The 14601-nt window shown below is 42.1% G+C and overlaps 1 protein-coding gene across 5 annotated transcripts in view; it reads left to right on the plus strand.

The window, feature by feature from the left end:
- The window catches only part of THSD7B (thrombospondin type 1 domain containing 7B), a 512613-nt gene that overhangs the window by 407972 nt on the left and 90040 nt on the right, over window positions 1-14601 (plus strand). For all 5 annotated transcript variants that reach the window (XM_051810239.1, XM_051810241.1, XM_051810240.1 and 2 more), the window contains one exon: window positions 893-1156. In XM_051810239.1, coding sequence (XP_051666199.1) covers window positions 893-1156 — 264 coding nt within the window. The remainder of the gene's footprint in view (window positions 1-892; window positions 1157-14601) is intronic.

A 14601-nucleotide genomic window follows, 5' to 3' on the forward strand; every position in this document is an offset into this window, starting at 1 on the left:
AATGCAGAGACATTCCTGAGCTCAGCCAGCATCGAGATTGCTCCACGGCACGTTGGCTGACCTGTGCCAAGGAAAGCATTGATTTTATCTTTGTATACAGACATTTGTTCCCTGGAGCAGTCATAGGGATGCAGGGAGCGTGGACTCTCTTCTTTGCATTATTTCCTTTTATACTGGGGACCCCTTCTCATGCCTTGAAGTCCTGCAGGAGCAGGGCATGGGGAGTGCAGTTGCAGAGAGCTGTACCAAAGGTTTATTCGGATGCTGCTGCTTCCTGAAACTGTTGAAGGAGCCTTCTTTTAAAACCTGTTGAAGGAATAGACCAAAGGAAAACATAAAAGCAAATGTAACCATTGAAATGCTTTCCAGCCCTAATAATTTACTGAGGATTATCTTCTTCTGTTTTCATCAAAGCACAGTTTGTGTGCACAGCACATCTTTAACTAATTTGTAAAGAAACCTCAAAGAGGAAGTTGTGGCTAAGGTAGAGTCCTCTGGAAGTTGTCCTGGCAACCATTGATTGTGAGCAAATAGAGACAAAACAATCAATTTATTTTCATCAGATAATTAGAGAAAAACGATATTATATGAAATTGCAAAGCAGTTTCTGGGCACACCATTCCTAGAGTAAGACTTCGTATTTTGCTCCTTGATCTACCCATCAAAGCGCTATTTCCAAGTTCTCCGGTTGCCCCTGGAGATAAATACGTTGTCCTTGCTCACCAGAGCACTGGCAGCAGCTAATAGATGCTTCAGGAACATTCCTGGATATTAACATTCAGATTGTCTTGTTTCTAATGTGTTGAATTCATGCAAGTATAAATAATATGACGTGTTGTTATCAAGAGTAGCAGCTGTTAAGCTAACAAACAGATTTCTGTGGTTGGAACAGGGCGAAGCAGAAAGCGAGACAAATGCCAGAACACAGAAGTTTATCCTCAAGTTGAAACAGAACCATGCCCTTGTGAGGTGTTTACCTCCCAGCCCCATGGAAATTGGTCTGACTGCATCATCAGAGGAGACCCATCCGAGCTGCAGCTGGGAATGCCATCCCATGGAGTGTCCAAGGAGTGTGGTGAGGGCGTGCGGCTGCGAGCTCTCGCCTGCTACGACAGGAGCGGGACACTCGTGGAACCATCTCGCTGCAGCAGTTCAGGTAAGGAGATTTAATCCAGCTCCCACACGTGTAAATAGCCCTCGTGCTGAGCACTCCATGGCTCGCAGGTGGAGCTTGGCGTAGGTGTGACTTGCTGGAGGAGCTCTCACAAGTTTGCTGCGGGTGTTGAACACAGTTCTTCGAATGTCTTCTTATTGCTCTTTAATACTGAGGTTTTCTTCAATAGGAGGGTCCGCTGACATTTCTACAATGGAAATGAAGTACAGGAGGGCTAAAGTTGGCTATGCTGTCAGAATAACAGGGGCATTTCTTTTATTTATCTGAAAATCCCATAGAAGTATAAGCGTAGGAGAAGGTATATTTCAATCAGCATTTTGTTTGAAGACAGTTCCTACTCCAGCTTTTACTTGTTTAGAAATTCTTCTTCCCTTTCACTAAATTTGGAGGCTTGTATGGTTGTTTTCAGTGAAGGAATTAGGAATTTTCTTGAGATAATTATATTAAATTACAAAATCGCTGTGATGTCACCTGCTGTCCCTCATGCCAAGTGCACATGGCAGGCAGTGGTCTCCTCCTTGCAATTATATTCCAATCTTAAGCTGAAATTGATACACAATATGTGTTTTCATGTCACTGCTTGCTGGGGTTCTGTCCACCTATATTTCATGTATAATCAAGTTGCATATATCAAACAGAAAGCGGGCAGAATTAAAAGCAGAGCAAGCAGGAAATGTCATTCCATTCAGATATTTTCTTCCAATTTCTGTGATTTGCAGTTCATTGCAGTCATAGAATGGTTTGGTTGGAAGTGACCTTAAAGGTCATCTAATTCCAATCCCTTTGCCATGGGCAGAGACACCTTTTACTAGCCCAGGTTGCTCCAAGCCCCGTCCCACCTGGCCTTGAACACTTCCAAGGATGGGGCATCCACAGCTTCTCTGGGCAACCTGTACCAGGGCCTCACCACTCTCACAGGGAAGAATTTCTTCCTAATATCTAATCTAAACCTGCCCTGTGTCATTTTGAAGCCATTCCCCCTTGTCCTGTCACAGACACAAGCCTTTTTCTTAGATTCTACACCTGTGCTGCCTCCAAACCACTGCTGCTCTCTGACTTAGTCAGAAGGCTTGAGACACTACGCAGTGGGATGTAGTAGGTTGGAAGGCTGCTTATGATAGAAGAGGGAGAAATGATGTCTCAGGACAAGATTAACTAATACAGTCTGAACCATAAATGTTCAGAGAGCAGAGAAGCAGTGGGGCTGCTCTGTGGAGGGTCTTCAGGATGAGGATCAGCAGCCTGAGCTGCGTGTAATAAAAGAAAAAAACCTCCACCCTAATGAAGTGATTCAGTCCTGTAGTGAATTCCTCTCGCAGCTGTTGATGGCAGTTCCAGCTGGCTGCCCGGGTTCATAAAGCAGCTTTCCATGGTTTGTGTTTCAACAATGTGCTTTTGTGCCAATTGATTATGCCTCTGTGGCCCATGAAGGAGCAGTGCTCTACCTTTCCCCCACATTACTTTTTCTTCTGCAAAAAGGGAGCTGCTGGGTTTTGAAAGGTGGGTTTGCCTGTGGCGTGACTTGCTCTTTTGAGAAACTCTGGGTTTTTATCACTACTAAAAAGGGGAGGTTGTCTATGCGTGGGGCTTTTCTGAATAACCTTGAAGCCTGTTTTCTGTCAGTGATATTTATGTGGCATTTTTAATGGTCTGGCTTCTCTTAGGGAGGTAGTAGGGAGTGGTAGCTCCAGAGGATTATTGTTGACTTTCTTGCCTTCAGCTTTTTATGTGAGCAGAAATGATTGCAACACCACCCTGGCACAGGGCCCATGTCACAGGACAAAGGGGTGGTCAGTGCTGTACAGCAGAGTCCTCTCGTATGCCCTCCCTCCTGCACTCCATTTACACAGTTCTCTGAAGACCCTTAAGTTTGGAAGTGGGATGTAAAGGAGGGGTGAGATGTTTCTACCTTCTGGATACCCTGCTAAGGGTGAACTATTATCTCCAACCAACCCCTGTTTAATACCTAGGATACATAAGCTGCCCAGTGTTGAACACCTTCTGTTCCCTGCAGCAGCATTCCCTTGGTCTCTAGAGGATGTGGACATTTCAGTGACTTTAGTGCAAAGTGCCTAAAAATGGGCAGAAAGCTCCATAGGCTCCACTTCCATCACTTGGGACCTGCCTTCCAACCAGAGCAGTTATGTCAAGATAAGTCTGATATTTATGGTCTGTAGAGCTGGGAACTTTCAAAATGCACTTCTGAACACATTATTGAATTAGTGATAGAAACAAATCATTATCCAATTAATAATTAGCAGAATGCTTTTCAACCATAATAGAGAAGAGCAATTTACAGAAGCATCCAGAATTACTAAGCCCTGAGAAATTATTCATGACAGTGTTTTTTTTAAGCAGCTCAGTTTGTCTTGTTCACAATTAGTATCAAGTGACCTTTTAACATTTGCTAGCTGACCATGATTATGGCTAATTAAGCCATTTCTTTATATAATGAATGCCAATCATGGTGATATCTGGGCATTGTTCTTGCTTTATGAGATGGAGGGGTAAGCATGTTCCTCTTTTGTGTCCTTCAGGTCTTCTGACTTCTCTTTGTTTCCTGCTCTTTTCCTTTTGCAGGACAGTGCTTTTCCTTCCTTTTCTCTTGAACCAGGACAAAAGGGAAAGTTTTAAGACTTAGACCTCAGTTCTTCTACAGAATGTAGAAAGACAGATGTAAGGATGCAAATTGTGTCTCAAGAGGAGATTTAAGTTTGTCCTAGACTTTATAATGTCCTGAGTACGTGGTATAGGACAAAAAAGTGGTATAGAACAGTATTGATCTGTTTGTAGCCTTTCTAGAGAGCAAATTCTGAGCTTTTGCCTTCTCGCTGCAGTGATTTCCACTTTCCCTGACTGAAACCTGCTTGTTGAACTTACAGTTCAGTAGGGTTTGGTTCACTCCTGTCAATGTGGCCTATTATGTAAGTGTATCCAAGTTGTCAAGTAAATGTACTGTGAGTTTGAGTCTACTGTAGAGATGAATCACTGCTCAGGGGGGTTCGGGGTCTGAGGCCCTGATCTTACACTGACTTTTGTGTCTGATTCTGCAACTTGAGGGGGAAAAAAGAATCCCTAACCAAAACCTCAGTTAGTCCTTTCATTTGTGTTTGCCAGCAGTCTAGACTCCAACTGTCCTAAGCCAATTATCTGCAAATATATTAACCCTTTAAATATACCTTCTCAGCAGGAAATGGATTTTCTCCACATTGGTGTAGTTACCACATGCAGAGCATCCCCTCTGTCCTGACCCTGCACAGCTGAGCAAGGCTTTTGTCATTTCTTTGGGTCAACTCTAGTGGGCACACGGGTCATGCCTCGACTAATTTACCTTTCCTTACTGCTATTAAATCTTCTATTAGCTCATGATAATTTGATATGACAAACTTAAAAATACAAATTACAGATTTTCTGAATTTTATTCCTTTCTGTAGCAAGCCTTTTCTCCAATATCTAGAAGAAAGTACTTTTTTTTCATGACTAGCTTTTGTGATTAGACTGCTGCTTTATTTTAGTGGTGTCATCATTTTCCTTGATCACCCATTCAATAACCTCAAGAAATGAGAGACCTGCAGTTTCCAGTTGAGCTAGTTATTTTCTCCTGGATTTGGTTCACACTTCTTTTCCTACCTTTATTTTGGAAATGCACTTATGAAATAGCAGATAGAGGTAACTATCTTTAACTAAATTACAAAAATGGAATTGATAGTTTGCCTCAATTTCCCTTCCTATCAGAAGACTAGATTATATTGTGTTCAGCTCACTGCTAGTCCAAAGGGTCTCAATTTTCTAACTGGTGTCTGGAGCATCCCCTTTGTACATGAAATTGTCCTTTTAATTGCAGTTCATCCTCTTCTCAATCTGTCATCTGAGTTGCTTGTACTATTTTCGAATTTCTGTCTCCTTTGTTTTGAAAGATTTCACATCGTCCCTTTGCCTCTCTCTCTTGTATTCTGTGCCAACAGGGTTTTTTTAATCTTGGAGGAACATAGGGTGCCTCATCTGTTCCAAATCAAAGGCTGGAGATTTCTGTGCTCTTGCATGGAGGTTCTGCTTTTGATCCGACAGGCAATTTATGGAAAGCAGGAATTTATGAAGAGTGCTTATACTATTCAAATTCTACTGTGCTCACAAGAAAGACACAACAGACAAATAGATCCTGACTTTAAATCACAGAGTGGTTAGCTTCAACCTGCAGTCACCTTAAAAAGTGTTGATGATCTCTAAATTTGTGAAGGGATGCTCATACACCTCCTTATTCTCAACAGTGCCGTTTTCTTGTATGTGTTCTAGTTGCTGGTGGACAAATTGAAGGTGACTGGGGTGGCTCAGAGAGTTCCTTGGCACCTGCAGATGCAGGGGTGTTGCTTGGTTCCTCCCAGGCAGGTTGATGTAACACTGCAACTGAGATTGCTGCTGGCAAGGACACTCCTTGAAAATGCCAGTTTTAGTCCCACATGGGTGGGATTAGCAAACGGGTGCACCAGGAGGAGTTAAAAACTTTGGTGATGAGAAAACTCCCAGGTTTTGTGTTTGCTGGAGGGATGTTCCCTGCTCCAAGGCATGTCAGGGCAGTGTGTGCCAGCAGTGACAGAGCTGCTTCTGTCCTGATCAGCCATGTCCCCATTGCTGAGGGATTTAGGGCAGTGTGCGAAGGTCATAGATTGGGAATATCAGCTCCTGCTGCTGAAAACCAGGCAGTATCAAGTGTCATGAAGTTTGATTTACTGAAATATCATCTCAGAGTAATGCTGCATTTCTACCTGAGGTGTTCCTTTGGGGTTTGTGCTCCTGTATGTGGAAATTCTGGCCACCAGCCTGATAGATGCTACATGACCTACCTGTGACCTGACACAGGGACCTGCTCTGAAACCCTGCAGGATGTCAGTCCCAGAATTTTTGTTTTTGGAGAAAATTAGCTGTTTTCAGGTAGTTTTTAATGCCTAGATTCTAATAATTGTTCTGCAAGTTTATATTGGTGTAGCTCCAAAAGCTGTAAGCAGAGCTTAATAGGTTAAGGAAATGTAGGCCAAGCCTATCCTGGCCTGATAGCAAACCTACTACTACTACAAGGTAGTAATTTTGGGGGAAAAAAAGGTTGAAAATGCAACATTGAATGGTTATTTTTGAAAGTGTATAATTTCTGGTAATAACTGTGCTACACATTTTTCCATGTCTAGTAAATTGTGTTTCAAAAAATGAAATTGTTGCAGAAATCCCTGATTTTGTTTCGAAAGTCCTCAGAAAGAGAAGATTTTATGAACACAAGTTTTCCTCCTTCTGTTTTTGAAAATATTCCAAAGTATTTAATTTAATTCTTGGTCTGAATGAAATTTTATATTGAAATTTCATTTTTTAGTACAATCCATTCATTTCAGAATCCAGCTAGGCCTTGGCTTTCTGTAATCACTGCCCAGTGATAATGAAGGCATCCTGTGTAATGAACACTTCATCACAAATCCAAAACACAACCCCATACCAGCTACTGTGAAGAAAATTAACTCTACCCCAGCCCAAACCAGCACAGTCTCTCTCTGTGGCCTTTTTGTTGCATGACTGTATTTTATTAAGGGCTCTATTACTACTAGGACAAACCCTTTCAAAGACTGCTTCAGGAAAAAGTTTCAACTGAAAATTCACCTTGTTTTGTGCCCCTCCAATCCCCTGGCATGGGAATTAGAGTAGCTAAAAGGTGTTGCCAGCTGCAGACAGGACTGTCCTACCCTTGAGTCCCCATTTCAGGGCTCTTCAAAGCCATGGCCACCTTTGACTGGTTTCCTGCTCTCTCACAGCTAAATAGTTTCTTAATTTAGCCCTGAAATCCTGGCTGGGTTCTCCTCTGGACTCTCTCTGACATTTCTACATGTCTCCTTGGGTATGTGGTGACACTTTTAATTACAGCTGTGGCTGCCAGGGGAGCTGTAAGCACAGACACAGAGCCCAGGAAGGACCTACCCTCCATTTCTTGTTTGACTACAGGATTTTTACATATTGCTCTCATAACAGTGCTCAAAGAACATTGATTTATTCTGTATCTTTTCCTTTCTTTCCCTCTCCCCCCCAGATCTGTTCACCATAAGAAAACTTGGCCGTGTTTCTTCCTTTAGGGATGTTAAAAGACTTATCAAATGAAATTGGATCACAGGACAAGTGCTCAGACATTGAGTTCTCTGTGTTTTCCTGGCAACAGTATCAAAGATAAACAGCCATCAAAAAAGTTATTTCTGAATGGGTCAAACTGGCTACCAAAGAAGCTTATTTAAAGCAAGATAGGACTTCCCCTGAGGCGTTAGTACGTAGAAATGCACATTCTTCTAGGTCTTTATCTTCTTACAGGAAGGAAACATGCATCTTACAGGGAAACATTTAGAGAATTGGCTATTTGAGCAGCATCCTCTGTAAGTGCTGCATTTAGTCATAGTGATGTCTCTTGTTATTCCTTGGCTTTAAATACAAATCTTTATTGCTTATCTTTTTGCCCAAATTTCTTTTATTCTTTTTGCTGCATTCCATAAAATGACCCTTTTGAAGAGGCAGCCGTACCAGACTGTGTGGAGGAATGGTTTTTTACTGACCTCAAACAGACTTTCTCTTGTTTGACACTCACCCTTAGCCTCCTCTTGCTGGACCACCTCTGCCCACCCTTGCTCATGTTCCTTCCATTTGCTTTCTATTATTAGGCTCAGTCAGTTTTTGACAGATTGATTAAAGCTCTTCCATGGGAGTTGGGAATGTTTCTAGTGTAGAAGTTGTAACTCAGTGTAGAAATAGTCTATGGGAGGTTTAGGAGAGCTGTGAGAGCAAGTTAATGCAGTGGGTGATCTCCTGCCCTGACTCCTGCAGTGGGCTATGGAAAGAGAATCTCTTTGAAATGTGGCCCATCTCTTCTGCCTTAATAACACATTTGTCACAAATACAGCCTGTTATGAAGCAAGGCTGTAATAAAATGTTACCATACAAAGATAGAATTAACATTTTTCTCTCCCTATGTGTCATTCCATTTAATACGTTATATTGGAAGTATGAAGAAATAACCTTTTAGCCTAGTCCTGTTCATGAATTATGTACTCTGGTCTTAAGACCTCTACACTTCTACCGCTCATGGAGAGCTTCGTGATCCTTTTGAGACGTGTAGCTGTACTGGGAAGTGACATGTACTGGTGGTAATTCACAGGATTCCTCTCATGTCTTACGTGGTTTTTTTGCAATGTTTTTTAACCTGTTTGAGCGACTTTCAGTCAAATAAATGGATGACAAATCATTTTTGAGAGGAAAGTGACAGTTCCGTATCTTTACCCCTGGGTAGAGCTGTAGATGTTGTAGTGCACAGCAGTGAGCATTAAAGGTTTTCGTGTCTTGCCATATCCTGAAGATTTTTGGAAGCAACTTCTTGTGTTTCTACTTGTATGGGACAAGGATCCTATAAAAATAAGAATTCCAGGTTTTGGACACAGGCCAATGTCTGAATAAAATGGGCAGCGATGAGTTTGATGGAGGACTTTATACAGAAGTAGAATTAGCATGGCAGGGGTAGATGGGCACATAGTGGACATCTCTGTAAGGTACCTCATGTAGTCTGCATGATCACAGAGTTTGGGAGACCAACTGAGAAATACAGCGACAGGTGAATTCAGAAGATGCGAGGAAATGAGCCTGAACTAGGAAATAGAAGTGAAATTAAACCTCAGCTCAGTCTGCTCTAAGGATTATCCCTGTGATATTGATGAGTAACTGAGCATTTGTCCTACCTTACTCCATGCCTGGGTCTGAGATATACTTTGATAGCTCTCTGTTCCTCCAAGGTTTGCAAATGAGGATGGTGCAAATTAAATTACTGAGAGCCTGGTTTGCAAATCTTCTAATATTCCTCACTACAGAGATTCCCACTGTGAAATCTTGGATCTCATTTGTGTTTGGTAACATGAAGGGGTGACCATTAAAAATGTCATTATTTAACAAGATTGCATCGCTTTCTGTTTCTGAATTCACTGAAGTCCTCCAGCACAGGAGATTGAGCTACACAACCAGAGAGCTCAAAGTCACACTGCAAAATTGAAACAAAAGTCTATCAGGAATTCAGTACATCAATACTCTGTACTGGGGCCTGCTAACGTCACAAAAACGTCCTGTTTCCCTCTCAAGGTTTTCCATCATCTAAATGAGTCGCTGGTCTCTCCGTGCCTGAGCTGTGGAAAACCAGGACTGTTCCCTTTCTTAAAATCCTGTTTCCATCAGATGTTTTTTATAGTACAGCTTTATTTAAGAAGGTCAGATGCCTTTGCATTCCTGCTTCTGCAGCAGGGTGACCTCTAATAGGAGGAGTGAAACTCCTTATCCAAACAGGTGGGGCCTGGCATTTGGGAAAGGTCTTCCTAATGCTGGTAATGGTTAGTGGCATCCTTAAAGCTGCATTGGTGTAATTAAAGTGTGCATTGGTGTAATTAAAGTGGGTTTCTCAGTTAATGTTGATGAGAGGAGAAGGAATTGAGGCAGTGTATTGATTTAAGGGTATTGATTTTGGGGGTCACTGTGTCACTTGCCTCCTGTGACAGTGAGGGGTCACTGTGTCATTCACCTCCTGTGACACTGGGAGGGGGCTGTGGAGGTCACTGCAGGCTCAGAACCTGCCCCTGCCTTTCCAGTGCCTTTGTGACCTGCTTGTGAACAGACGCCCTCGCACCTGGTAAAACCTCTCAAGTTTGTAAATTGAAGAACTAGGAATGTACATTTAAAGGGAAAAAAAGTTGGGTTATTTTCATGTTGTTATGAGCGTTCTTTAAAATATTAATTGCACATTGGTCTAATTAGTGTTCCTGTCTTCTGCACTGTCATCTGGTGGTTTGTTTTGTCTGAAATAAGAGCAGTATTATACTGCACAATACGTGCTAATTATCAGGATACAGGAGATGCATCAGCAGTTCCCATTCTGTGGAATGGAAACTGTCACGTTGTTGTCCGAGGCAAGTTGTCTAAATGAGGCTTGTCTGTGTCTTGGGGTCACATCTTGGCAGCTGAAATTAGGTGGCATATTGTGTTGACAGTGCCTAATGTCGTGACTTTAGAAACTGGCAAAAAGATGCTCTCCATGGAGGGCCCCAAACTCTGAAATTGAGTTTCTTAGTGTGCTCCAGCAGAGCCTGAAACCATTGACCTTCAGGTTGTACAAGATTTACTGAGGGGGGTAGATATTTTTGGTGACATTTGGCGGCAGCTTTCTCCCAGTGATGGACCCTTGGCTCTGGAAGGTGTTTCCTGCCTGGTCCAAATTGCCCAAGTCTATATTGATCTTCAGAGCACTCTGCAGTGCACATCTATTTTCAGAGCTGCTGTGCAATCGGGCCTCTGAGAGAAGTCAGGTGTAGGAGAAAGGGGGAATTTGATGGTCTGTGGACAGTTTAATTGTCTCTGTGATGTACTGCTGAAGGTGTGCAGCCGATAAAAAAGGTCTTGTTTTCTTATATAAATCTCATCATCACCATAAAAAATAAACACAATCTCAAGTTTATTTTAAAAACCTGCTTTTACTGTGAATGGAGTAGCCTGAAAAAAATATATATGCTAAACAATCCATAATAAAGTCCAGTGGGCCGAGTTTCTTTCCTGATATACAGATGATGACAACACTGATAAGGAAAAAAAAAAGCTACTCAGTTTTGTTTGGACAAAGCAGATGATTTTCACAGTGGCAGAGTGATGAGCAAAGTAGATAGAAAAACACAGCTGAGCTACTCCCCTAACTGCTATTGATCCCAGTGGATGATTTTTTATTTGAGTAAGGACTTTGTTAAGACATCAGGGCTCCCAAGCAGCCCTTTGCTGTGGGGGAGCAGCCCTGGGAGAAGGGAGAATCATTCCCACAGTTGGTTTTGGAGCCTGGACAGATTTGTGCTGTGGATTTCTGCCCTCCTGCATCAAAAGTTCCCTATGAGATAAATGTACACTGTGAGGTCCTATTTATTTGCTTTATTTATTTGCACTCTGAAGGCAGCAGACGAGCCTCCTTCTCCGGAAGAGTTCTCAGCTTGTTCTGCAATCTGTTACAGGGAATGTGCTAATTAATGGAGATTTCCTTATTGAGTTAAAAGGTTAAATATATCAGCTAGTATTGTTTGTGTGTAACTCAAAGCATAAGCTTGCAAGTTCTTTAGGGAAGAAAACCGTAATGCAAAATCAAAGGAAATTAGGAATCATAGTGCAAAGTCAGCACCAACCCAACTACCTCGTAGGGATTTATAGAGACTGTGAAATTGAGCAATAAAACCAACCTTTGGATGAATTTCAATAACAATAATGTTGAGTTAAACTTACCAGCCTTTTTTACAAGTCCTCTCTGGTCTATTTAGAATCTCTAATCAGTCTGCTACAAGATAACATGAGCACGTGCCTCTTTGTTGAGCAAGTGGGAATAAATTAGCGAAGGGTCCATTATTTAAGCTTTGCAAAACATTTGATGTGAAAGTTATTTTAGCTGGGTTTTTTGGCTATGCCTTCACTGAATGTATTCATTAGATTATCTCTTAAATTTCTCAGCAAACTAATATTGCATAAAATCTCTCAAATCCTTGCACACTATAATAGAAAGAAGATTAAACATTTGTTCTGTGGCAAGATTACATCCTTTTCAGCTGCAACTCAAGTTGTTAGCAACTTCAAGACTCACAGACTTATTCTGCTTAGTTCCCTTCAGTTAATAGTTTTCTCCCTTGAAGCAGAATTTAGGTTTTGAACCAAGATTGCTTAGGATGAGGTGCTCCCCTTGTATGTCACAAGGTACTGGAGCCTTCAGTCATGCTGGGTGGCCCATGGCCAGTGGCTGCCTTATTCATGGCACATTGGGAAAGCCTCAGCCATAGAACTATGATCAGCTGGTGGAGTTAAGTCTTTTAACTTCAGTCTGTGCTGCATGCTGAGTTTTAACGTGAGTTAAAACAAGACCTTTTCTTTGTAGGTGATCCCAAAGCTTCAGCTGAACAGAATGTGGCCCACCGAGTGCTGTGGTCCACCAGATCTCCCTTATAGAGCCTTTAGCTATTAAATTTTTAGTCCTGTATGGATTTACTGGTGTTATTCTATGATACTTCACAGTCAGTAACCAAACGAATGTAAATATTAATTGCATAATGAATCAATTTTTTTTCCCCTCTACCTTTGGTGTGTGTAATTAGAAACATTTCTTCTGTGTCACTGTCCACTCTGCTGCTCCCTTGTTTGTTAGAGGGTGATCTGTCCTGTCCCACAGACTCCAGGGGAAATTAGCAGTGTTATTACCAGTGGCAGCTGCGGTGATGCACAGAATTGTCCCTCTCAAGTAATGACCTTGAGTTTTATGAACCACCTCAAGGTTTACTAACAAGGGTAGAACCGCTAGAAGTTTGTTAATTGAAACCATGAAATATGTTAGAGAGGATACAAATGAGTTTAAAGCCAATTCAATTAGAGGTGCATCTGTTTTCAAAGCTGCTGGAGAAATGTTGTTTATTTTCGCATCACTTTTAAGTCGGCCTCTTGGAATGCTGTTGGCACTGTTGTTTAACGCTCTGTGCAGACCTTATACCCACAGCAAATTTATCTTTTGGAAATGCAAGAGTCAGGTGGATGCCAGTGTCTTATGTTAGCTTGTAAACCTACTAATCTCCTACTTCTCCCATTTGTGCCTGTGGAGGGGACATGGAAGGACACTGCAGCCCCTCGCTGGCTGTGCTGCTGTGACACATCAGTGTCTTGTGTACATGGGAAAGAAATGGTGCTGCTACAAACCTACCCCCGTGGTGCTGCTGTGCCATCCACAGCCTCTTTGTCCTTCTGCATCACTGACACCCCCAGCCCATCCTCCAGCTGCCTCCTCTTGCCTTGCCTCTCCTGGGTTGTGCTGAAAAAATGAGACAATTACAGTTTTTGCACCATGTATTTGTACCTTAACCTCTGACGTTGGAGGTTGCCCAGAGAAACTGTGGCTACCCCATCCCTGGAAGTGTTCAAGGCCAGGTTGGACGGGGCTTGGAGCAACCTGGTCTGGTGCAAGGTGTCCCTGTCCATGACAGGGTTTGGAATGAGATGGTCTTTAAGGTCCCTTCCAACCCAAACCAATCTGTGATTCTGTGACTCCTGCTAAACCATTGTCCTCACTTTGTTCATCCACCTGCCATTGCTTTGGCTCTGGGTTGCACAGGAGAAGGGAGATGAGCAGTGGCTGCTACATTGTGTGTTCCAGCCTTCCCAGTACATCCTGTGTAATCTGTGGGTGCTTTGTTTGTTACAGACACTTCAGAGAGGAGACTCCATTTGTGGCTTCTTCAGCAACAAGCACATTGTTCTTATGAATAAATCATAGTAAAATTAACTGTGCAGCCTGGGTAAATGCATTTGTTCATCCCATTACATTGACAGTGTCTCAGTAGAAAAACAATAGCACTTAAGCATAGAAAAGGCTTGTTTGATCATCCACATCAATTTTTTCTGCCAATTCCCAGGAGTATTTTTCAAAATATCTACTTAAATATGCTGGTGTTCCTGCCACTGCCTCCTGTGACATCTGTGTGTGCAGCTCCAGCTCTGTGGTGTTCAGGTACCTGCTGTTGGTTTAGGTAGGACAGAGGCTCTCATCTGCTCTGTCTTAATTAAATGAGCTTTATTTTAACAGTGTTTGAAATTTTGACAAGTAATAATAATGAAAAAAAAAGAAGTTAAAGGAGGCTTCAAGAAATAATCTAAAAACACATGGAAAGCAGGCGGAGCAGGGCTGTGGAGAACAGAACATCTTTTTCTGCAGAAGATTTTAGAAACTTAAGTTTTTGGTAACAGGTTCTGCAGAGGAGAGAAAAATGGGGGATGTGATAGATGAGTGAGAAGTGTGAGGATGACACTGACAAAACCAGCTGTGTAAACTCAGCCTTGAGTTAGTCTCCCCAGGCCGAGCAACAGTAGCTCAGAAATATGTTTATGCTCCTTTATTCATATTTTGTTATGGTAAGAATATTTCTCTTGATAATAACCTGAACATAGAATTCTTTATTAATGGATTGTTTTAATAGCATGTCTCCCTTGGGGTTTTTTGTTTGCTTTGTATTGTGCACTGTGCCAATACTACAAGTTTTCTGGGCATGCCAAAACTAGGATTACTGTGGGTCTTTTTAGCCCCCTGACAACAACAAGTCATTGCTTGGCTCCTTCAGAGAAAAACAAATACCCTGTTCTCACCAGCAATGGATGAGCTGAGTACAAGTTATTTACTAATTATCATAAAAAGATAGCCATAAAGGCATTCTCTATCTGAACAGAGAGGGTACATCACAGGAATGTTTTTGGAGGAAAGTTTTGGTTGAGTGAAATCTCTGCTCTATGAGTATCTCAGCCTGGAATTAACCTCACGTGATTGATGGAAGAGTAATGGCAGTCTGTGAGAAGAGCCTGGAGGAAAGTTATGATCC

Source organism: Manacus candei, unplaced genomic scaffold, assembly GCF_025592945.1.
Source record: "Manacus candei isolate 608988 ecotype Guabito, Panama unplaced genomic scaffold, ASM2559294v1 h1tg000077l, whole genome shotgun sequence".
Lineage (NCBI taxonomy): Eukaryota > Metazoa > Chordata > Aves > Passeriformes > Pipridae > Manacus > Manacus candei.